The 22,490-nt window shown below is 34.9% G+C and overlaps 1 protein-coding gene across 1 annotated transcript; it reads right to left on the reverse strand.

Annotated features, from left to right (window-relative positions):
* Positions 1 to 214: 214 nt before the first annotated feature.
* Positions 215 to 22,195, reverse strand: LOC114317118 (chalcone--flavanone isomerase). The gene is made up of 4 exons (XM_028263815.2): positions 21,929 to 22,195; positions 21,674 to 21,832; positions 1,254 to 1,477; positions 215 to 637 (listed from the first exon to the last, which is right to left on the reverse strand). The coding sequence occupies exons 1-4, from the start codon at positions 22,026 to 22,028 to the stop codon at positions 461 to 463; spliced, it is 660 nt and encodes a 219-aa protein (XP_028119616.2). The 5' UTR covers positions 22,029 to 22,195; the 3' UTR covers positions 215 to 460.
* Positions 22,196 to 22,490: the final 295 nt, after the last annotated feature.

Consider the following 22,490-nt stretch of genomic DNA (forward strand, 5'->3'; position numbering starts at 1 on the left):
TGGGGGCTGCTGTGAGAGCAAGGCTAAAAAAATTTTTTGAGCCAATCAAAAAACAGTGAAGGTGGTGGGGTCTAAGGCATTTTGTATCTTTTTTTTTCTATTATAACGAGTGAAAAATAAACAACATGATTTGGAGTTGCTCTAATAATTACATTTAAGCAGGGCCTTCCCTGCCTTTCGTGGAGGCCGACTCTGGGAACTATGTATTGGATGGTTTGTATTAAAGAGTCTCAATTGTATGTATTCTGACTGTAAAAATTGTGTGAATGTGGCGGTGCTATTTATTATTACACTCAACAAAACACAAACTTAGCTATGACGCAGAGGAAGAACATAAATATAGTTTCTCTTCAAAGGAACTACAGATCAATCTGAAAATCAGCTCTGTTCTTTTTTCTTCTTCAGCAACCTAACCACTAGTGTAAACCAACTATGCCGGTGCTTATTCAGCAGCAGCCGTCTAGGCTTCCGGTTTCTCCTTCAACAATTCTGACACTCTTGCTGCCAAGCTCTTCTTTGCTGCTGGGGAAACACCATGCTTGCCAATGATTGACTCCAACACTGCTTCTGATAATTGTTTGTTCTCTATCACTGCAGTCCCAGTCTCAGGTAAGGAGCTGTCTTTCGAGAAAGCAATCTGCGTTATCAAATAGAAAGAAGCAACAACGACAATTAAAATCTAGTTACAGATTGATCTTACTTTTACACTCAAAAGTAAGGATTATTAAGTCATTGAAGAATATATACCTCAGGCTGCGTCGTTAGCCTATATTTCACTGAAAATGATTTATTTTTGGTAATTTTGGTTTTCTATTTTCACCAAACAACTAGGACAACAAGAGCTCAATAACCTTTACTACAATGAGGCCTTTTTTAAATCAATAAGCTTACACTTTTTAAATAGTTCCTGACATTTTTTCCTTCTAGAAATCAACAATATTATGTACCTAGAAAAAATAGTTGTCCAGAATTTGAAATGCGTGGATTATATTTCTGTTACTGTCAAAAACAAAGAAAGATGGATTCCTCTATTTCTTGATTGATACTGCTTCTCAGAAAAAAGCCGAAATGTAATTGCAATATGCAGCATCATAAATCATTAGTGTCCTTTCCCTCAAAAGCTTAAAAAGATTTTTGAATATGATGCCTGTAACCTTTTCAAATCAGTCACATTATTCCTGAATCTTTTAGAATTAACAAAGAATTAAAATATGAAAAAAAAAAAAAAAAAAAAAAATTTGGAATTTACTAACCGTCAATGATCCAAGGGGTGATTGGGTAAAAAGAATAGAACCACCAGGGGGGAAAGTTTCATCCTTGAAGACCTCGATAAACTTTTCAATGGCTTTGGCCTCTGCATCGGTATAGGTTCCAACTGCTTTCCAATAGGCAACACAATTTTCTGTAACCTTCTCTGAGCATTGTTGCCCTGTTAATGGCAAGATCATAGTCACCTGTGTGAACTTCTCAAAGGGACCTACAAATTGGTAATGACAATTAAGCTCATGAGTTGGAAGTTGAGATTGAAAACATGTGTTTCATATTATTCTCATGTCATGCACTCATTAAATAACACTTTCAGACTTAAAACTTCTGTTTCAGTTTAGTTGCCTTTCATCAAAAACATTTTGTACAGTTATTGGTCGACATCCATCTAGGTTAAGGACTTTTAATTTGTAATGTGGTCATTTTTGGGGACATTAATGGATTCATCTGAATGTAATCGCATTTAAGATTGATTTAGAAGAAGAAAGAAAACAAGGGCAAATTACAGAGTAGTCTTTACATTTTGTTACTTGTGTCATTTTAGTCCCTATAGTTTTTAATTAACTCAATTTTGACTCTTAATTTTAAATTTTGCCTCAATTTGGTCCAATTGATAATGCCGTTAGTATTTTTAACGGAAATTATCACTGAGTTAGTTGACTTTAAGACAATAAATTGATCAAATTTATAATTTTGTCCCTAAAAGCATAATGCATGTTGCTTATGTGCACATTTTTTTTTATAAAAAATACTACCAATTAGAATCAATTGAACCAATTTGAGACCAAGTCATGACTTTAGGATCAAAGTTGAGCCAATTGAAATTACAAGGATTAAAATGACACAAGGGTCAAAATCATAGTTCTAAGTCGCGGTATCGGGTAACGTAACGGTATCGATCGCGGAGTATCGGTATCGGTAGTATCGGCCGGTACGCATTGGGAATCGGGTGTCGCGGCCGTGAAATTTTAAAAATCATTAACAATCTCTCTAAAACTCAATTTTATGCATTTTTTTTTTACTCTTTTAGCCTTAATTTGTCGCATTTTAATCAAAATTTTGATATGTAGGTGCACTTTTGACTCATTTTCAACTGAATGATATGTATTTATTTTAGTCTCAATTATAACTTTCAATTATTTACAATAACAGTTTTCAATTGACAAATATTATAATTCTAATTTAGTTAGTAACAATAATACATTTAAAATAAAAATAAAAAACTGATTAGAATAAACATCTTTAAAAAATAAAAAATCTAAATTTTAAGCATTTACACCAAACCAAGACATAAATAAAAAAAAATTAAAAAAAAAAAAACATAGTACAAAAACATAACACAAAAATAAAAAAATATAAAAAATAAAAAAACCTTTCCACTAATCCAAATAGTAATATATATATTAATATAAACAGTGGTGTAGTGTAGGTGTATAAACAAATAAACAGAAGAAAAAAAAAAAAACGTAAACATTAGCAAAGCAACTAAACAGAGCATAGTAGCTTCAGGTTGACCAAAAACAGAGCATAAGCATAAGCAAAACAAAGCACAAGCATAAGAACAAATTATAACTTGCAACTCAAGGACAAATCTTCTTTGAAGAAGCTTGAAGATTGAAGTGAACTCCACAGCCCAACGAAGCTTAGATCTTGCAAGTTTTCTGCGCGAATTTTCATCCGTATCGGCGACAACCAACGTGTATCGGACTGTATCGCCGTATTTATCGGATTCAGGCCGCCACGTACCGGGGCTCGGACGTTACGGCTGCGAATTTCATTCTCACCGCTATATCGGTCTATATCCGAATCGGTGCTTCGATTTTCCGATACGAATCGGCCGGTACGTACCGTACCATACCGGCCGATATTTAGAACTATGGTCAAAATATAAGAACTTGTGGTATAATTTGTCCCCAAAAAAAATAGACATGATCATTGTATTCTATGAACTACGAATGAGAAAGATTTTTGGGGAAATTTGTGCAGCGTACACTTTCAAAAAAAATTACAGATAAATGGTAAACGTTATACACATTAATAATTAAAATTATAAACTTTTTCATAAATCTGTTGTAATTTTTTGATAGTACAAATGGGGTAATTTCTCCAAGATTTTTTCCTCAAATTGAAGGCATTTAGTACATATTAATTGATGGATAGAAAGTACAAGTCATTGAAATCAGATATTTTGGTTGAGACAAGAAGGAAAAGGGAAAACAAATAATAACAGGAGACCATGGTATCAGAAAAAATTGTCCAGGGATCCTACAGCCAAATAACAGTCTAGAATCTATGGTAAAAATCCCAAGACTTTCAGCATAAAAGACCCCAATCACCATTGGAAAAAGGCAAAAATGTAGGCTCTATTTGGTAATAATTTTCACTATAACAATGCTAGGATGACCATATCTTTCTACCATATTTTGTTTACTATCATATGTGCCACACTCACACTTATTAGATTCAAAGGGTTCCACATGAATGTCATTAATATTCAAATAAAAATGTGAGTGTGCCACATAAGATGGTAAATCAAATCAGGCAGAAAGAGATGGTCAGCCTATCATTGTCGTTACACTAACGTTAGTTTGCAATCATGACAATTTATCATGCATGCTGCGGCATCTTGTTTTTCAAGTTTAATGTCTATCATAGTGATATCTCTCATCTTGTGATATTTTCCGTTGGATACCTCATGCATTCATGAACTACAATGTTACATGGACTCAGGTGTGGGTGTCGGATACAGGTACATGTCTAACTGTCAGATTCGCCCATTCCGAAAAAGTGAGGGTACGGAGACTCAACTAAAAAGTGTCCAAAAAATAGATATGGATACAAAGACACAGCATATGAAATATTAATAGCTTTTTAAATTTTTTTTTACTTTATTGATAGTTTTTTTGATTTTTTTACTAATTTTTTATGTTCCCAAATCAACCTTAAGTAAAAAAATATTTTGTATTTAGTTTTGTATATAAATATAATAATTTTTCTTTATTACCATTAAATTCTATTGTAGAAGACACAAATATAAATAAATTCTATATAAACATAATATTATATAAACATAATAAACATAATATTTATTTATTTATCTTGTATATAAATATAAAAAACTCACAATATAAAATTTAAAAATAGAATGTATATACATTATTTATGAGTAGTACTAGAAATTCTTAATATTTTATTTTTTATTGACATTATCATATTTTGTAGGTCTCACATATCATACAAATAAGAAATAAAATATTTAACAAAAATATTTTAAATTTATGTATGTAAACTTATATGTGCCTTATAAATGAGATAAGTAGAGTCAGAAAACGAGAAGTGAAGAAGAGAGAGAAAACGCGAGAGAGAGAGAGAGAGAGAGAGAGAGAGAGAGAGAGAGAGAGTAGAAGATGGATAGACACAGATCAAGAGACAGAGCAAACGAGAGGAAGATCGAGAGACAGAGAGAGAGAAGATCAAGAGACCGAGAAAAGAAGATTAAGAGACCGACAGAGAGAAGAACACAGATCAAGATCACGAGTGAGAATGAAATATTGAGATGGCGATGGCGATTGCTTCCTTCACCAGATTCTCTTCCTTCTCTACTATTAAGTTTCTCAACAATCCTTCTTCACTATTCTCTCATGTCAGCCGTGTCTGAGAAAACCATGCCGAATCCGACATAGATCTTACACCCGCACTTGTGTCGTGTCGTGTCGTGTCGATACAGGTACTTTGCCCTAGACTGATGAGTCCATATAACACCGATGAACTACATATTATGATTACATGAGGTGCCCTATAACTGGCAAAAAAAGTACAACTTGCCAAACCAAAAAACACAAGCATCATGCTGTAGGGATACATGCTCACACAAGTGTCATTGCCTTTGCAATTCTATAGGCTCACACAATCAAGATTTATACCCCATTCAAGGGGTTAGTGGTTTATGAATTTTATAACTATCAGGTGCATGTATATGATGGTATAAGAGGAATTAATTACAATGTACATGCACACATATATTATCAGTGATACAATGAAAGCATTACATGAGGGTTTGGCCAAATAGCACTTTACCCACTATCAAAGATAAGCAAAGAAGCCCCATTTGGTTTTGAACTAAAATGAAACACTCCTTGTCAACAAAAAGTAAAATGAGTTTAATACCCCTATGCTATCTTCTCTTCCTCTATCTTCTTTTGTGTCAAACTCTTTGTCAACCATCATTGCCAGAATCCACCAGCACCAGATTCAACCACCACTGCCACATACATATACATATACATATAATAAACTAACTTCCCGTATAATATATACACATACATAACCAACCAACAGAAGCAACCAGCAAGAGCAATTAAGCCAAACCAGTTGTACCTCCATTATTTTATTTATTTATTTATTTGGGGTGCATTATTATTTCTTTGTTAATGGGTTATAGAAAACAAAGGGGTCAAATAGGGTTCTTCTTGAAGCTATTGTGAAGTTCTTTATTCATGGGTTACATAAGAGCAAAGTTGTTGTGTATATAATTTCTTTGTCCACCTTGTCTCTCCTTGTTGTTAAGATCTTCCTAAAGCTCTTACAATAGGGGTTAGAGAACTAGAGGTGAGGGTTAGGGGGTGGGGGTAGGAGAGGGAAGGAGTGGTGGTGCTGGTGGTGGCTAGGGAGGGGAAGGGGGTGGCTAGGGATGAGATATTGGGTGGCGTTGCTGCAAAACAAAAGCTTTGTCTGGTAGGGAACTAGCTGGTTGGGGGTGCCGTGGGTAAAGAGAGGGGTTGTTTTGGGGTGGTAAGGGAGGTGGCAGTGGTGGTGTTTGGTGGTGGTAGGGGTGCCGTGGGTGGGGAGGAAGGGGGTAGAAGGTGCTGTGGATGGTAGCTAGTGGTGGCATGGTGGTGGTTAGAGTTGGCCCGACAGTGGGAAGGGGTTAGGGTTAGGGTTAGGGTTGGGGTTAGGGTTAGGATTAGGATTTTGGGGAAGAAGATGGTTAGGGCTAGAGTTTGTGCAAAATAAGATAAATATAAGGGCCTATTTGTCCTTTTACATTTATATTTTGATTGAATAATTTTTTCATTTCAACTCACAACTTAGTCTAGTGTGACACAAATTAAGTCAATTTGGATGGAACTAGTGAAAGTTGCAAAATAAAAGCTTTGTGAGTAGGGAAAGAATTGGTCGGGGAGTCGTGTGTGGAGGGGTGGAGGTGTTTGGTGGTGAAGGGAGAGAAGGTAAACGGGGTGGTGCTTGGTGGTAGTGGGGATGGGGTTGTCCCGGGTGGGGCAAAAAGGGGATTTTGGATGTCGTGGGTGGTAGCTGGTGGTGGTTAGAGATGGCCCGGTGGTAGGACAAGATTAGAAATAGGTTTTTGGGAAAGAAGATGGTTAGGGTTCGAGTTAGGGTTTTTGGAGAAAAAGATGAAGATAAGGGCCTGGAAACCTTGTATAGGTGTCCGTAATATGTGTCCTATGGTTTGTCATCTTGTAATAAGTTGACAGTGAGTGTGATAACACATGTTGCACATGTGAGTAAATATTGTGGAGTAAATAATGTTGTGTTGTCAGCTAGGGTCGTGTCACGACCTTGGCTTTTCCAAGCCAACCATGTGGCCTTAGGTGCTAGTCACCCACTTGGCTTGCACCTAAGTAAGCCTTCTTGGAAGAGAACTAGGAAAGATCACACACACTTAATTCTAGAGACAGAAACACTTCTAGAGAGAGAATGCTTTAGCTTGTATTCACTTGGATTGAGGGGGATTCTACACACGCCATTAATTGTACAATCTAGAGTGTTCCTGGAAGGCTAGGTTGCCTAATAAAGGGTGAGGCCTCATTTGGCCAAACCATCCAAATGAGGCCTCACCTTTTATGTGGGCAAACCTAACCTTCCAGGAACACTCTAGAATGTACAATTAATGACATGTGTAGAATCCCCTCAGAGTATTCTACAACCTTCCTAGAGTTATCTGGAACCTATTCTAAAATATTTTATACAAGCTCAAGAATTAAATACAATATTCCCACAAGTTCTCCAGTCTTCCGGAGGGTTCCAAAATCCTTCATTAGCCTCTATTGTTTGAGCCCTCCTTTGGTGGGGATTTTCTATAGGCAATTCAACAGGTCGTGATAGTCTACTAGCAAACAAGCTCATGTAATCTCACTACTAGTTACTGTAGTAGTTTGTCTTATAGGGCTCCTTCTTACTAGTATGAGGAACTTGGGTGTGTATTGTACCTCTTTGTGACTGTATCTCCATCACGAAAGACTACAAGGTAGAATTATAGGTGGTTGAGGTTTTGATTCACAAGGGTCTAGAGAAGAGAGTTTGGGCTTAGCCTCGAGCTTGGGGATGCTTTTACAACAAGTATCATAAAAATAAAATTTGCTAGAAGGCTAGCCAAGAAGATCAACAATAGGATCACCAGCTTCAGAATGGGTTTTCAATCATCGATGTTTAGAGGTTCATTAATGGGTCTTTTTTGGAGAAGCATCATCATCAAAATAAGAAGATGGAGAAGCCAAACATTCATTACAAGAACAAATGTTCAAAAAAGTTGTAACCATTTAGACCGGGAACATAATTTGGAGAGCCTCGAGCTTAAGAAGGAATGAACAGGTACTGTGTGAAGCATGTTGATTTCCGGTGATAAACAGCGGTGCGGTTGTTGGAGCATCTCCTTTGAGAAAGGTGATTTCAACTAAACCATCTGAGTGAGTGGTATATTCAAGATCAGAAGAATGAATTGGGTTTGTGGGCTGGTGAGCAAGGTTCTAAATATCAGCCGGTACGGCACGTACCGGCTGGTTTGCACCGGAAAATTGGAGTCCCGAGTCGGATACTCACCGGTGTACCGATAAGAATGAATTTCACGTCCGTAGCGGCCGATTCCCGTTACGTATCGGCCTGAATCCGATACGTGAGCGATACAGTTCCGATACAATCCGGTACGGATGAAAATGGAGCAAAGCACCTGCAAAAATAATTGAGCAAAGGTTTGTTCTCTCACCGATTTCAAACTTCTTCGTTGAAGGTTTGTTCTCTGAGAGCTACACTGCTCTATTGTGAGACCGTTTGTAATTGAGCAAAGGTTTGTTCTCTGAGAACTTCTCTCACGCTCTGTTTGTATTTGTCATGCTCTGTTTTTTCTTTTGGCTGAATAAGTGATGCTTTTGCTTGCTAAGTTGTTGTGTTCGGTTTATAATTTTTTTTTTCCTTTTTGTTCTGTGGTTATTTTTTTATTTATATTATGGTATGGGATGGGAATCGGATAATATATATTTATGATTGTTTAAATATTTATATATATATTAGGAGCATTTATATATATTGAAGCAAAGCTCTGCAGATCCCCCATCAACCTTTATATTTGCTGTTCCACTTTATTTTTCTATTTTAGTCTCCCATGTGTTGATTAGTTTCTTTGCAGAGTCCAACATTATGTGCACCGAATTCGGAATCATATTTTTCCCATTTAATCATTTTGTTTGAAAAATTATCTAACATTATGATGAGAAGTGGAGGTTAGTATTGTATTAGTACCAAATAAAAGCTTGAGACTAAAAATAAATATATATCATTTAGTTGAAAATGAGTCAAAAGTGCCTTTACATATCAAAATTTTGATTAAAATGTGATAAATTAAGGCTAAAAGAGTGAAAAAATGCATAAAATTGAGTTTTAGAGGGATTGCTAATGATTTTTGAAATTTCACAGCCGCGACGCCCGATACCCGATACGTACCGGTCGATACTACCGATACCGATACTCCGCGATCGATACCGTTACGTTACCCGATACTGCAATTTAGAACTATGCTGGTGAGTTTGCTCATATGTTATCCAAGAGTCAGGAAATAACTTAATGAGTTTTGCTCGGGTCGGCTGGCGAGAGATATGGATTGAAGAGATTTGTTGAGGAGCATTGATGTTTAATGAAGAGTAGTTGCATATGCAGTGGATACTGCTGGAGCGTCACCAATTTGAACTTGAACTTTGAGGGCCAGGAGAAGGTGCGGATCTACCAAAGGCTCGTTGAAATTGTAATAGAAAGTCAACAAGCTTGTGCCTGAGTTGAGAGTGGTTTGTACTGTAGCGATACAGGTTTGTTGGTATCCATGAGAGCAACTCGATAAACTATGGGGAAGTCCTTTCTTGCCATGAAAAGTAAGAGAGGCAAACAGCCGCTAAAATGATATGTGCAGCTTAGTTGGGGTTTGCAAGGTAATTAACTGTTCAGCTTCAATAGCTAGAATTAAACACTTATCAAGTCAGGAGGCTTGAACATATTCTTCAACCGCGAGGGGTTGAGGAGTGGAAAAAAGTTGGCGAACAGTTTTAGGAACCGAAGAGGATGAAGATTAAGGGTTCAACAGATGAAGGCTGGTTACTGGAATTTGGTTGGCTTCACGCAGGTATTTGAATGCTTACAGGTGTTCTAGGGAAGAAGAACTGAGAGATTTTTCAACTAGAAGTAAACTCATTTGACTGTAAGAAAGGATGATCTTAGCCTTTTCTTTATCAATTACTAGTCTAAAAGTTCATCTGATCCAACAAGGGAAGCAAAGATTTGTAGAACATAATCAGTTTAGAAGAACTGCAAACCAAGACAATCCATGAACTCAAAGTTTCAAGGTACATTGATCAAATAAACAGATTGTCGGGCAGTGCAAGAAATCACACAGAGTGAAATCAAAACTTTGGAGTTTCTGATATGAGGGATCCACTAGATAGTATAGTGGCAACCATAGAGCATATGCTAACAAAGTTTAGATGAACTAATAAGTAATAATGACAGAAGGAAGTGCTAAGATAATAACTTTAAGTTGATGAAACTAGGCTCTGATACCATATTTGTAACCACAAAGGAGATACAATCACAAAGAAGGAAGGATAATCTAGTAAACAAGCTTTTATTACACTGAATCAGTCTGAAAATACAATACACACCTGAGCTCCTTATATATAGTTAGAAGGAGCCCTATAGGACAAACTACTACAGTAACTAGTACTAAGGTCACATGGGTTTGTCTATCAACCAACAACGTTAGAGGACAAGACAACATTACTCACACCACACTATTTACTCACATGCATAATACGCAATATCACACTCAGACTCGACTTATTACAAGATGACAAACCATAGGGCACATAGGACCTATTTGATTGTCCGGATTGGATATACGGATTTGGAGAGGATATATAATGCTTAGGGATGGGATATAATATGTTTAAGATATGAACTGGATTATATACAATACGAGATTATTTGTATTATGTTTGGTTATGGTAGGTTATAGCATGGGATAAGAAGAACGTAATTATTTTTGACTGTTGGATGAATATCCCATTTGATGGGACTTAAGGCTTGGTTTGGTTTGGTTTGGTTTGGATGAATGCTAAATCTAATCTGGTGGTGGGGGATATGCAATACTACAAGGGTTGTTATATTTGAATATCCCCCACTTTTGAGGGAGATGATATCCAAACTCCCTATATCCGGAACAACCAAATGCCAAATATAGGGAGACAAAAAACATGTAGGCCTGACATCATATAATATCCCGCCAACCCCCTATATCCCCCTTATATTCCCTAATCAAGCATGCCTATAGTACACAGAACTGACACCTACACATGGTTTCCACCATGCTTCTGTAAATCAATCAGAATCTAAGAAGCACGGACAATTTTAGGGAGGAAGCCTGTCGTGTCCGACATTGACACTCTTTGGACACTTCTAAAAGTGTGTCCGACACTTCTTCAATGTGTCTTAATTAAAAAATCATATTCATTTTATCAGACACTTTGGCGACACTTCCTGAACCCTCCGAACATGTCCTATGTGATTAATCACTTAATAATAACAACGTTTCACAATTTTCAAAACACAATTTATGCACTTGAAATATGTTTTGAAACATTTATAAGATGAATACATCGTTGCATTATAATGTTCTGTATTTTTATTTTTGTTTTTGTTTTTGTATTCTTTAGATTGTAATTCTTATGTGAAGGATATACTGAGATTTAAATTATGAAAAATATGTAACTTTTTAAATATATTTAGTAAACATATTTTTTTATTATTTTTGAATAAATTAACGTGTCAGTGTGTCCATGTCATGTAAGTGTCATGTCCTGTGTTTGTGCTACTTAGGTGGGAATCAAAGGAGGTGGTATTGTCTAAATCGAAGGTACTGTCATCTTGGTGGCATTTGCAGGGCCAGCGATGACCAAGAATTTGGTAGATTGGACAACCATGTTAATCACAATAATCAGACCAACTATGGTGAACCAGATTTTCTCTGAGGGGTTGGATAAACATCCAAATTATGCCAATTTGATATAATGTGATACAAAAGATCTCTTAGAACTGCATTGGGATTAATTCCATTAGTCGTACACATCTGAAGTTGATAGTAGTAGAAAATAGAAGGTTTACGAAAGTATTCCCTTTCAACATGACCATTGTGAAGTTTGGCATGATAGAAATTATGAACTAGTACACCATTGTGAGTTAGAACAATCTCCTAGTGGGAGTGGAAAATGTCTTATTGCCATAAGGGAATATCACCAAATAGTAGTAACTATTTTTTCAACCAAAGATATTTGGGACGAAAGGTATACAACTAGACTTAGACGAGATAAGGAATAAGATTGGTTTTATCAAAGTTAGTACCAATATCATATGGTACAAGTCAATGAAGTACCAGAGAAAAGAAGATAAGTTTCCTTTGAATAGTTTAGTTAATGAAGATTATGTTCTAAAATAGTAAGAAACAGATAAACAAGATAGAACGGTAGACTAGAGACACAGTATGAATAACAATACCAGGATTTAAACCATAAAGATGAATATAGAGTTTGCATAGCAACAAAGAATCTATAATTCAAGACAGCAGAGTTTGATCCAAAATATAGATTTGGAGATGGTGAGGAAAAGGAAGTTGTTCAAAACAACATATTAATGGGACAACGGTTGAGGTGGTTTGTGGTTGGGATTAGATTAAGAAAACATGAGTGCCGACAATGTCAGAATTTCTCTCCTAGGGATTCTTTGTCCCACATTTGTTTTATTGGACTATTATCCCTTGCGACTAATAATACCCCATTTTCATGGGACAACTTACACTATCCCCTAGGATAATTAATCCCTTTGGTGATTATCTTTTCTCTTTCATTCAAAAGCCAAAAATAATCTTTTAAATCTGATCTCTTTCTTTATCATAGTACAAATAAGAGAGGTTTGGCTACACGTCCCATTTTAGGGACTTATTTAATTTAAGGATAAGTCCCAACATAAAGTTTTTAATCCTTTCCAGTTATTGAATTGTTATCATTTTCTGAATATTTATGCTTAATTTCTTTAGTTAACCCACGAGAACATGGTCAGTTCATAAGAAGGTGCGATGTCACGGCAGTTGTGGTTACCTTTTGTGCTAGGAACTTCAAAAAGCCATGACTTTTATCATACACATTCTTTTTTATGATAAAAAAATTATATTTTGGAACCTACTCGTTGAAATCTATCAACAAGATCCATATTGAATATAAAATTTTATAAAATTGAAAAATAAGAAAGTGAATTTTTGGTACCACCAATATGTGAACTAACATGATTACATATTGTTTAATAATAAAACAATGGTATTCTTGTTGCACCGGCCTTTTAAGTCCCAGTGGGTGCAAAATTGCCATGTTGATCTTTCTCTCTCTCTCTCTCTCTATATATATATTCTAGATTTTTATTTTTAGAAAGAAAAAAAAAATACATTTATGTTAAAGTTCTAATGGTTTTATTACGGGTTTGTTCACTTTCATGTTTAAATTCGTAGAATGTAAATTTGTTTATAATCAATAGGAAACAAAAAAATGTCAACAAAGAAGAGAGCACAAAGTAAATTTCAGTATTCATTTTTTTATTCAAAATTTTATTTTCTTTGGTGTTTGCTTGTAAAAATCAAGAACCAAGTTTAACAACAAAACGAAAATTCTCAATTTTGTAAAGATCAACAATCAACTTTTGCAAATTGAGAAAAATTCTTAGTTTGTAAGTTCCAAAATTAAATTTTAAAAAATGAAGCCTTTGTCTCCCCAGCCTCTCTCTAACACACACTACATAATGAAAATTTTCATAAAAATTGAAAAAAATTCCCAATTCTCTCTCTCTCTCTCTCTCTCTCTCTCCCACAAACACATAAAGATGAACCAATAAAATTTCAAAAGAAACTCTGAGGGATTTCTCGATTTTAAGAAATTGGGAAATTTCATAATTGAATGAAGATAAACAAGCCAAAAATATAAAATTACATCCTAGACTGAGAAAATTCATCCCATGAACTGAAAATTGGGATGAAATTCAGAGAAATTTCTAATCCTGCAAAAAAAAAAAAAAAAAAGAAAAAAAGAAATTCTGAGAAATTTCTAAATTTTGTAAAAACTTGGAAATTTCAACCCAATAAATTAAGAAATTCCAAAAATTAAGAATTGGAGTGGAACTAGAAATTTCATACAAAAACTTCCAATTTCACAAAATTGGGAAATTTCTCAAATTTTTCTCTATTTTTTTTTTTTTTTTTTTTACATTATTTCTTATTTCATATCAATATCGATCTTGTTTGATAGATCTCGAACAATTAAGTTTCAAAATATCAATTTTATCAAGAACGTGTGTAAAATGAAAAGTTGCGAAATTTTAAAATTAGAAACTTATTTTAGTGACTTGTTATGTAATCATTTGCTTACCTTGCCAACTCATTGCATCACATTGGTTCAATTCATGCTCTCTTCTTTGCAAAAGAATAAATAACTATTTATGTACATGTGATTATTTCAATTTTCAAAGAGAATTTTACATTAATCATTATTATCAACTACAAGAGAACACCACTGCTAATTGTTCAAATGTAAATTTTTTGAACAATAACTAAAAAAATGACAAATGACAACCACAATAAGAGCTTTTACCTTACCTACTGAGCCCATTTTCCTTTGCATACATGTCAAACCATGAGACACGACCAATACAATGCAAAGCTCAAAGACTACTACCAACAATGGTCCATACAGTTGGTACAAAAAAACTAATTTTTGTCATTATATCATATAGATCCTGTTTGATAGATTTTGACAAGAAAATTTAAATTACAATTTTTCCAAATGGATGTGTACAATAAATGTTGACATTTTCAAACTTTTAAGGGTAATACTTCAGTCGTACTCATGTTTAAGGGTATAATTGTCCAAAATTAATAACAATTTAAAAAGGAAATTTAATTGCTAATAAACTTAGGCCTTGTTTGGCAACTTGAATTTTGGCTAAACTAGCCAATAAAGACAAAAAGGGCTAAAATAGCCAATAAGTCAAAATGTCACATCCTACACATCAATCAATCACCTTCTCTCACAACCATCTATTCAACTATAAAAAAATTCACAAATCATATCAAATACTTTTTTTTCATCTCATAAAATAGCCAAAAAGCCAACTAAAATAGCCAAGTTCCCAAACGAGACCTTAATTTGAGACTTGACCTCAAACAAGTTCATAAAGTAAAACCTTTTTAGAAATTAAGTCTATATATAATCTCGTGGTATATCTAAACTCATCCAATCTCACATGGAAAAAATACATAAATAAAAATAGATAAATCCCATGGTATCATTGTCTAGTGGAAAATGAAGCAACGATAAGGGCATTTATGTCATTTTAGAAAGCTCAATGCCAGTAGAAAATTGTGTGTTCTAGGAAGCACAGAACCTAGTCAGAAGCAACATACGGGTGTCTGACACGTGTCGGACACGCGGTGGACACGTGTCGAACACTCTACCAAACATGTCTTGTTTTCTTTTTTTTTTTTGAATTTTTCCAACCAGACACGTTTTTGACACGCAAAGACACGTTCGGACACTTTGTAAGAAGATAAAGCTTGAAAAATAGAGAGGTGGATCGAAGCCCTAACCTGTTGGAGTTGGAGTTGGAGATGAGAGAGAAAGAGATCGAAGCCCTAACCCGTTGGAGCCCTAACTTGTTCTTCGTTCTTCGTTTTGTTCTTCTTTTCTTTGATTCGTTTCTTTTGTTCTTCATTCTTCCTCTATCTTCTTCGTTTCTCTTCCTCTACTGCCTTCGTATTTCTTCTTCGGTCTATCTCTTCGTTTTCGTCCTCTCTCTCTACTTCGTTCTCTCTTTCTCTCTATCTCTCTCTCTCTTCTTTGTTTTCTTTTCCTTACCAAGTCAAGTAGTGGAATCAATGTTGATTTTTTTTAATATATATAAAATAGGTTTGTAGGGCCTACTATTTGCGTCGCCATTCCACGAAGCCACCATCCCACTCATCTCAATAATGCATTCACCTTCATACATCTTCCATTATAATATTATATATACATAATATTTTAATATTAAAATACTATACAACAATAAAAAAAATCTTTTAGATACTGTGTTTATTAATTTTATTATTATTGTAATTTTATAGGAACCAATATTGATAATATGCCGTTGGCTTTTACATTATTTTGTATTTTTAATTACTTTCTAATGATTTTTTATTTTTTATTTTAGACATATAATAAACAAATATAAGTATATATATTGAACGTGTCCCCAACGTGTCGTGTCTCCCATTTTTTGAAATTTTGCATGTCTACGTGTCCCTGTCGTGTCCCGTATCCGTGTCCATGCATCATAGGGTGCTTTTATTTACACCGTTATTTTTCCTCATTACACCCTCTAAGAGTCCAAACATCTCTCTCACTCTCTTATCTAGGAGAAGAATAGCCGATATTTCTCAATGTAGGGTTTTGAAGGTGGCAATGGTGGCTAGGGTTTCAAAGGTGGTGGCAACTAGGGTTTCAAGTTGCAAGGGTTGAAGAGAGCGTATGGAAGGCGTTAAAGGTGTCACACAAATGAAGGGAATGGGTTGTGGGGAAAGAAGAGGCAAACGTGGGTGGCAAGAGATGTAAGAGTGGGAGGAAGGGCTTGCAAGTAGGAGTGGTTGGGAAGGGAGAAGGTGGCGATGTCGGGGAAAGGGTGTGATCAGGAATGGAATGGTAGCGGGGGAGGATAGGAGAGTTTAGCAGGCAGCGGAAGAGAGAGAAGAGAGGGGTAGTGGCAGGTGGTGGCAACTGGAAAGTTAGGTGGATGGGTGTGATAAGGAAATGAATTTTTAAAATTTTAGGGTTTCAATTCTTAATGGTAATTTCAATTAGGGACAGACGGTAATAACAAATTTAGAAAATGGTGGGTATAAGAGCATCCTCATGAACCTCGGTAAACCCTTATCTTAGCTATTCTAAAATACAAACCAATAAAAAATGCCGTCCATCAAACTCGCCTTTTCACTAGTTATTTCAATTTAACTCCAAGTCCCTAGCTACAACTAGCTAGCAATTAAATTATTTTAAATAATAAAATATTGGGACATTTATTCATAAATCCCTCTTCACCTATTTATGTTCTACTTAGTTTAAATTATTTTCTTATGTTTCAATAAGTCTTATGGGTGACATAGTAACCAAAATACCCCTACTAATAATTCGGTGAAACGCGCATTAATGTTCACATTGACAATGTGAATATTCCGTGATGTGAACATTCACACGTCAATGTGAATATTCACACTGTCAAATATGAATGTTCACATTACCAAATTACTAAGAGTTCAAAAAATATTTGTAAGGGTAAAATTGTCCATAAAATATCTTAAATATGATAATTAAGATTTGGTGGATCAAATGTCCAAATAATAGGACTTATTGGAATACAAAAATATGTTATGAACTAATTGGGATACGAGTACTTGAAAGAGGATTTCTTAATAAATTTCCCTAAACTATTCAATGATGTTACGATCATATTTATTTACTATTTTATGTGTCTCAACTTCTGAAATTCATTAAACTAATATAATTATAATGCATGAGATGATAAACATAATATGGTAAAAAAATATGGTCATCATATCATTATTGAGACCATTATTGTTTACCATCAATAATGCTAGGATGACCACATTTTCTTACTATATTTTGCTTACAATCTCATATGTTAATATTGTTTTGGTATAATTAGGGGTGCACATGAGAAGGTTTGGTTCGAGTTGGCACTAAATTTAGAATCAATCCAATTATGATTGGTTCCAAGCTATGAAGCAGCGACATGTCCCCAGGGCCTGCGTACGAGTGTCGGACACGCGGTGGACACGTGTCGACACTCTCTCTAACATGTCCTCTTTTTTTTTGAATTTTTACAGTCGGAGACGCCATGGACACGCTGTGACACTTTCCGGACATGCCTGAGGTGGATCGAAGCCCTAACTGAAAGAGAGAGAGAGAAAGAGATAGAGGGAGAAGAGGAGACAGAGAAAGAGATCAAGGGAGGAGAGAAGACAGAGATCGAGGGAGGAGATGAGACGAGACGAGACGAGACAGACAGAGACAGAGAAAGAGACAGAGAAAGAGATAGAGGGAGGAGAAGAGAGGAGCCTAACCTGTTCAGATCAATGAAGAAGCTGAGGTATTTGTCTGCTCTCTTCTTCTTCGCCTCGTCCTCTTCGTCTTCTGTCTCCATCTTCTTCTCCTTCTTCTTCTCCTCCCTCTTCTTCGACTTCTCCTGTTCTCTCTCTCTTATTTCACTTCCCCCTTTTGCTGATTCACTTTCCCTTCTTTTTTTTATTTCACTCATTTCTCTCTCTCTCTCTCTCCTCTTTTATTTCCTTCACCCTTTTTTTTTCTTTTTTCTTTTTTTTTATCTTTATTTTTGTTAAACCTAAAATTCATAAAATAAATTATTTTTATTTAAAAACACTCATTTTTTATTAAAAAAATTTTTAAAATATGTTTATTAATTTTATTATTATTGTAATTGTATAAAAATTAATGATTTTTTTTATATTTTAGACATATAATAAATAAATAAAAAATTATACATATTAAACGTGTCCCCAACGTGTCGTGTCCCCCATTTTTTTAAAATTTGCGTATTCCCGTGTCCATGTCGTGTCCCGTGTCCGTGTCCGTGCTTCATGGGTTCCAAGTTTTTGGATCCAAGACCAAACCAATCATGCACTAAAACTAACCCAACCCAACGCAATGTAGCTTGGGTTGGAACCACGGTTTCACTATACTAAAAACAAGTAAATCAGTTAATAATAAATAATTACAATAAACAAGTCTTTAACAATTAAACATAAGACAAATAAAAAAAAACAAAATTTTGTTTAATACACGACATCTATGAATAGCAGCACAGTGAACTCCAACTCAAGCTTCAGCACAACCAATACTAACTAAAATCTAATAACATTTCTTTTATATGAAAGTTTATTAAGTGCAATCAAGCCCATTTTAAGAGATCATTTAGGTGAAGACATGTCAATTTAAACAGAATTTTACATTAGACATATATAGGGTTCAAGTGTTGGTTCAATTTACGCAAAGCCTAAACCAATGATGATTTGAAAAGGGATTGGCTTCTCTCAAGTTGTCATCTCAACTTAGGAGAGTGTTTGGGTTTGGTAGGCCCATTTTAAGATCAATTTCGGTGATCCGAGCCGTTCATTTTTTAGAACTCATTAAATATAATCTACATGCAAAAAATTATGATGATTGGACATCGATAGCTATATATTTGAATCATATTTGTTTTAAAAAAATGAACGACAAGTATAATTTCAAGAATAGCCATCCATTTATTGTAATACAAACATGGTTGTTAAAATCGCGATCTGGATCGTAGGATCGTACGATCCTACGATCCTATTTTGCCAAAACGATCCAGATCGTTGTAGGATCGATGTTATAACAGGATCGCAAGTAGGATCGTGTAGGATCGCATGGGATCGTGTAGGATCGTATGGGATCATATAGGATCGTAGGCAGGATCGCAAGTAGGATCGTAGATTTTATGATTTTTCACCTTATTTTTAATATGTATCATTTTAATTTTTATTTTTATCTTTTTTTTTAATAGAAAGTAAGATCTTACGATCCTCGATCCGATCCTACAATCCGATCCACCTGACCCTCTCACCGATCCTACTTAGGATTCCGATTTTAACAACCTTGAATACAAATTTGATTTAAACATATAGTTACTGATGTCCAATCATCTTAATTGTTTTTTATAAACATTCTATTCAACAAGTCCTAAAAAGTGAACGATTCAGATCAACCAAATTAATCCAAAATGGGCCTATGAAACCCAAATACTCTCTCAAGTTGAGATTGCCAATATGAGAGAAGGCAAACCCATTTGAAAACCCACAACCGAACCAAAGTACTCAATAATCAAACCAAACCAAGCCAACCCAACCCAACCCAAAGAGGACAGGTTAGTTTGGTTCTTCAATTTACTAGGTATTTTGTACACCCCTAGGTATAATAGATCCCACCACTCATGTCTATTCCCAATGAATTGTTAATGATATATAAAAATGTGCTATCCCAACATTATTAGATTGTAATATATTCGACAAGGACAAATCAACCCTCTACCTTGAATATTAAATTTGGAATTGAAAAAATAAAATAAAGAAATACAATAGAAAGACAAAAATAGAAATTTCGTTGAAAAGTGTATTATAAAAGGTAACTAGTTTTTTTGTTTTTTGTTTTTTTTTATGGGAAAAAGGTAACTACTTTAAAATAGGAAAGTAGTTTTTTAGTTAAAATTTTAACTAATTTGACGAAAAAATGTAATTTGAGGTCTAAATAGTGGATCCCACAATTTTAATTTTTCAATTATTAATATTTATAAAATTTATCCTAATTTATTGTTAGAACTCACATTGAGTCCCCATTTAGAAGCCAAAATTTTAGCTAAAAAAAACACTACCAAAAAATAAAATAAAATAAAAGTCAAAAGATTATAAAAAAATTAAAATATCACATTATATACAACAACCAATTACTTTTTGTTAATAATTATTTAAATTTATAGATTAATTACCTAAAAGTCCTATTCACAAATACTGTGATAGCTCAGGTCCTATCTAATATTTTTTAAACCAATAAGTCTTAATTTGAGATATAATAACATTTTTGCCATTATACCTTTTGGTTTGATTCGACTATCCAGTAAAATAGAGAACATCATTATCTCTATGGTTTGATTCGACTATCAATAAGTAAAATTATAAACATTATCAATTTTTTTCAATTTTAAAATTGGGAAGATTATCAGTTTTAAAACTTAGAACATTATCAGTTTTGCATTCTTTCTCTCTCTCTCTCTCCTCCTACACTTTTCCATATCTAGAAATCTCCAGATGTGGTTTGAGATTGGCATGGCTGGGTCACAGCGGCAAGAGGCGGCGATGGCAACGGCGAGCAGTAGGCGATAGCGATAGTCACTAAAATTCTGATTGTTCTTCACTCTCACCTGAGCTATGCCGAACAATTTGGCCTTGACAATGGCACACGAAGAGCTCTGCTCTGCTGGGGCCAGCGAAGATTGGTTGCAGCGGGCAGTGGATCCGCCAACGAGGCGTTTGTGGGAGGATTGGTTGGGCTTGTTGAGCTCGGTGGAGGAGGATGGATCGGAGTGGTGAGACTGGGTCGAAGAACAAGAATTGAAAGAGTTGTATCGCAATGCAGCAGATTTGATTGAAGCCTTTTTTTGTTTTGGGAGTGATTGTTGTCAAGATCTCTATGTTAGCATTTGAATCTCAAGATATAGGAAACATTTCTAGGGTCTCTGATGAGAGAGAGAGAGAGAGAGGGAGGGAGGAACGAAACAGCCTGTTTAATACCTTTAGGTTTAAAGTTTTGTAACTAAAACCTAAGCATCCATTATTTGTCAAAATAGAACTTGACAATTCCCCTTTATTTAATAAAAAAAAAATATTTGATCCATACGAAAATACTCTGCCCGAATTGCCAGAAAATTTGGACGTACTCTTAAATAAAAAAAATAATTCCAAACAAATGAACCTTTTTTTAGCATCATAGAAAATCAAATTACTACTAAAAAGCCTAAAATGGGACGGAATATAAATTTTCTAATGCTATGTTTGGTTAAGGGATTTTGAAAGAGATTTAGAAAAAAAAAAAAGAAAATGTACGTAAACCTAAGCGAAATATTAGCGTATTTTATTCACATTTCACGTCCTTTCCTTTTTCAAATCACTTCTCAAATTCTACAAATACGGCGTAAAAGAGTTTTGCTACATCCTCTATTTCATCAATCCAATTAGACCTTATTAAACAAATAATTTTAAAATGAGAGAGAAGAGTTTGAACAAAATTGATTGATTAGTATTGTTTGCCCATAATGAGATGCGTGATAAAATGGGGAATGGGACATTTCTGTTTCGGAAAAAATAAACGACAGTTGATTTACCAAAAGTCTGACAGGAGAGGCGAATAAATCAGCTAAAAAACAGGGGTAGGTAATAGAATTCAGTTACCGGAAACGATATCCCTGAAAAACTCGACGGAGTCCGTCAGCTCCTCTGCACTCTTGCCCTTCCACTTAACGGCGAGCGAGGGAATGGCGCTATCTTCGAGGTACACTCCGATGGCCGTGAACTTTATAAACTTCCCTTGGATTTCCAAACCCCTCTCTCCTGCGCACATTAGCTAAAACCAACCATCAAATCTTTATACACACACACACAAACACAGAATGAGAATATCAGTGATCGAAGGGTGTACAGTTTAACCTGCGCCGCCGAGGAAGAAGGACTTGACCGTGCCCGGAGGTTTGACAGTGGGAGGGAACACGTGGTTCTCGATCTGGACTTGGGTGACGGACGGAGCCATTGTTATTGTTCTCTTTAGTAAAGCCCTTCCTTGGTTTGGTAAGAATCAAGCAAACCACAGACAGACAACGTGACCAAGGCCCTGTTTGTGTGTATGGTTTTATTGACTGAAATCTACAAATCTATTAAAATAAGAAAAATGTAATAAATTCCAAATTTTCTACTAAATAGGTGATCAAATGTCTCACATAGGTGCGAGATCATAAAATAGCGGACCCTACATCCATGTAAGACATTTGATCATTTATTTGATAAAAAAATTAGTATTCCTGACATTACTTTTAAAATAATTGAAATCGATGTTAAAATATATATAGAGAGCTTTTTTTTTTTTTGGATAAAACCTCTTTTTAATGGTTTTATTTTATCTAACTCATATTATTTTTGACTATTTTATTAGATTCTATTTAAGGGAAAAAGATCAAAATATCCTCAAGCTCTCTAGTCTTAATGTTGATATTTA

Source organism: Camellia sinensis, chromosome 8 (genome assembly GCF_055761805.1).
Source record: "Camellia sinensis isolate YWXY chromosome 8, ASM5576180v1, whole genome shotgun sequence".
In the NCBI taxonomy this organism is placed as follows: domain Eukaryota; kingdom Viridiplantae; phylum Streptophyta; class Magnoliopsida; order Ericales; family Theaceae; genus Camellia; species Camellia sinensis.

What these genes read in the sequence shown, in the direction of transcription:
- LOC114317118 (XM_028263815.2), bottom strand. Translation starts at nt 22,028, where the DNA reads ATGGCTCCGTCCGTCACCCAAGTCCAGATCGAGAACCACGTGTTCCCT. An exon ending in CTTCTTCCTCGGCGGCGCAG is followed by an intron (nt 21,833 to 21,928) that starts GTTAAACTGTAC and finishes TAATGTGCGCAG; the next exon opens with GAGAGAGGGGTTTGGAAATC. An exon ending in CACCCCTTGGATCATTGACG is followed by an intron (nt 638 to 1,253) that starts GTTAGTAAATTC and finishes TTGATAACGCAG; the next exon opens with ATTGCTTTCTCGAAAGACAG.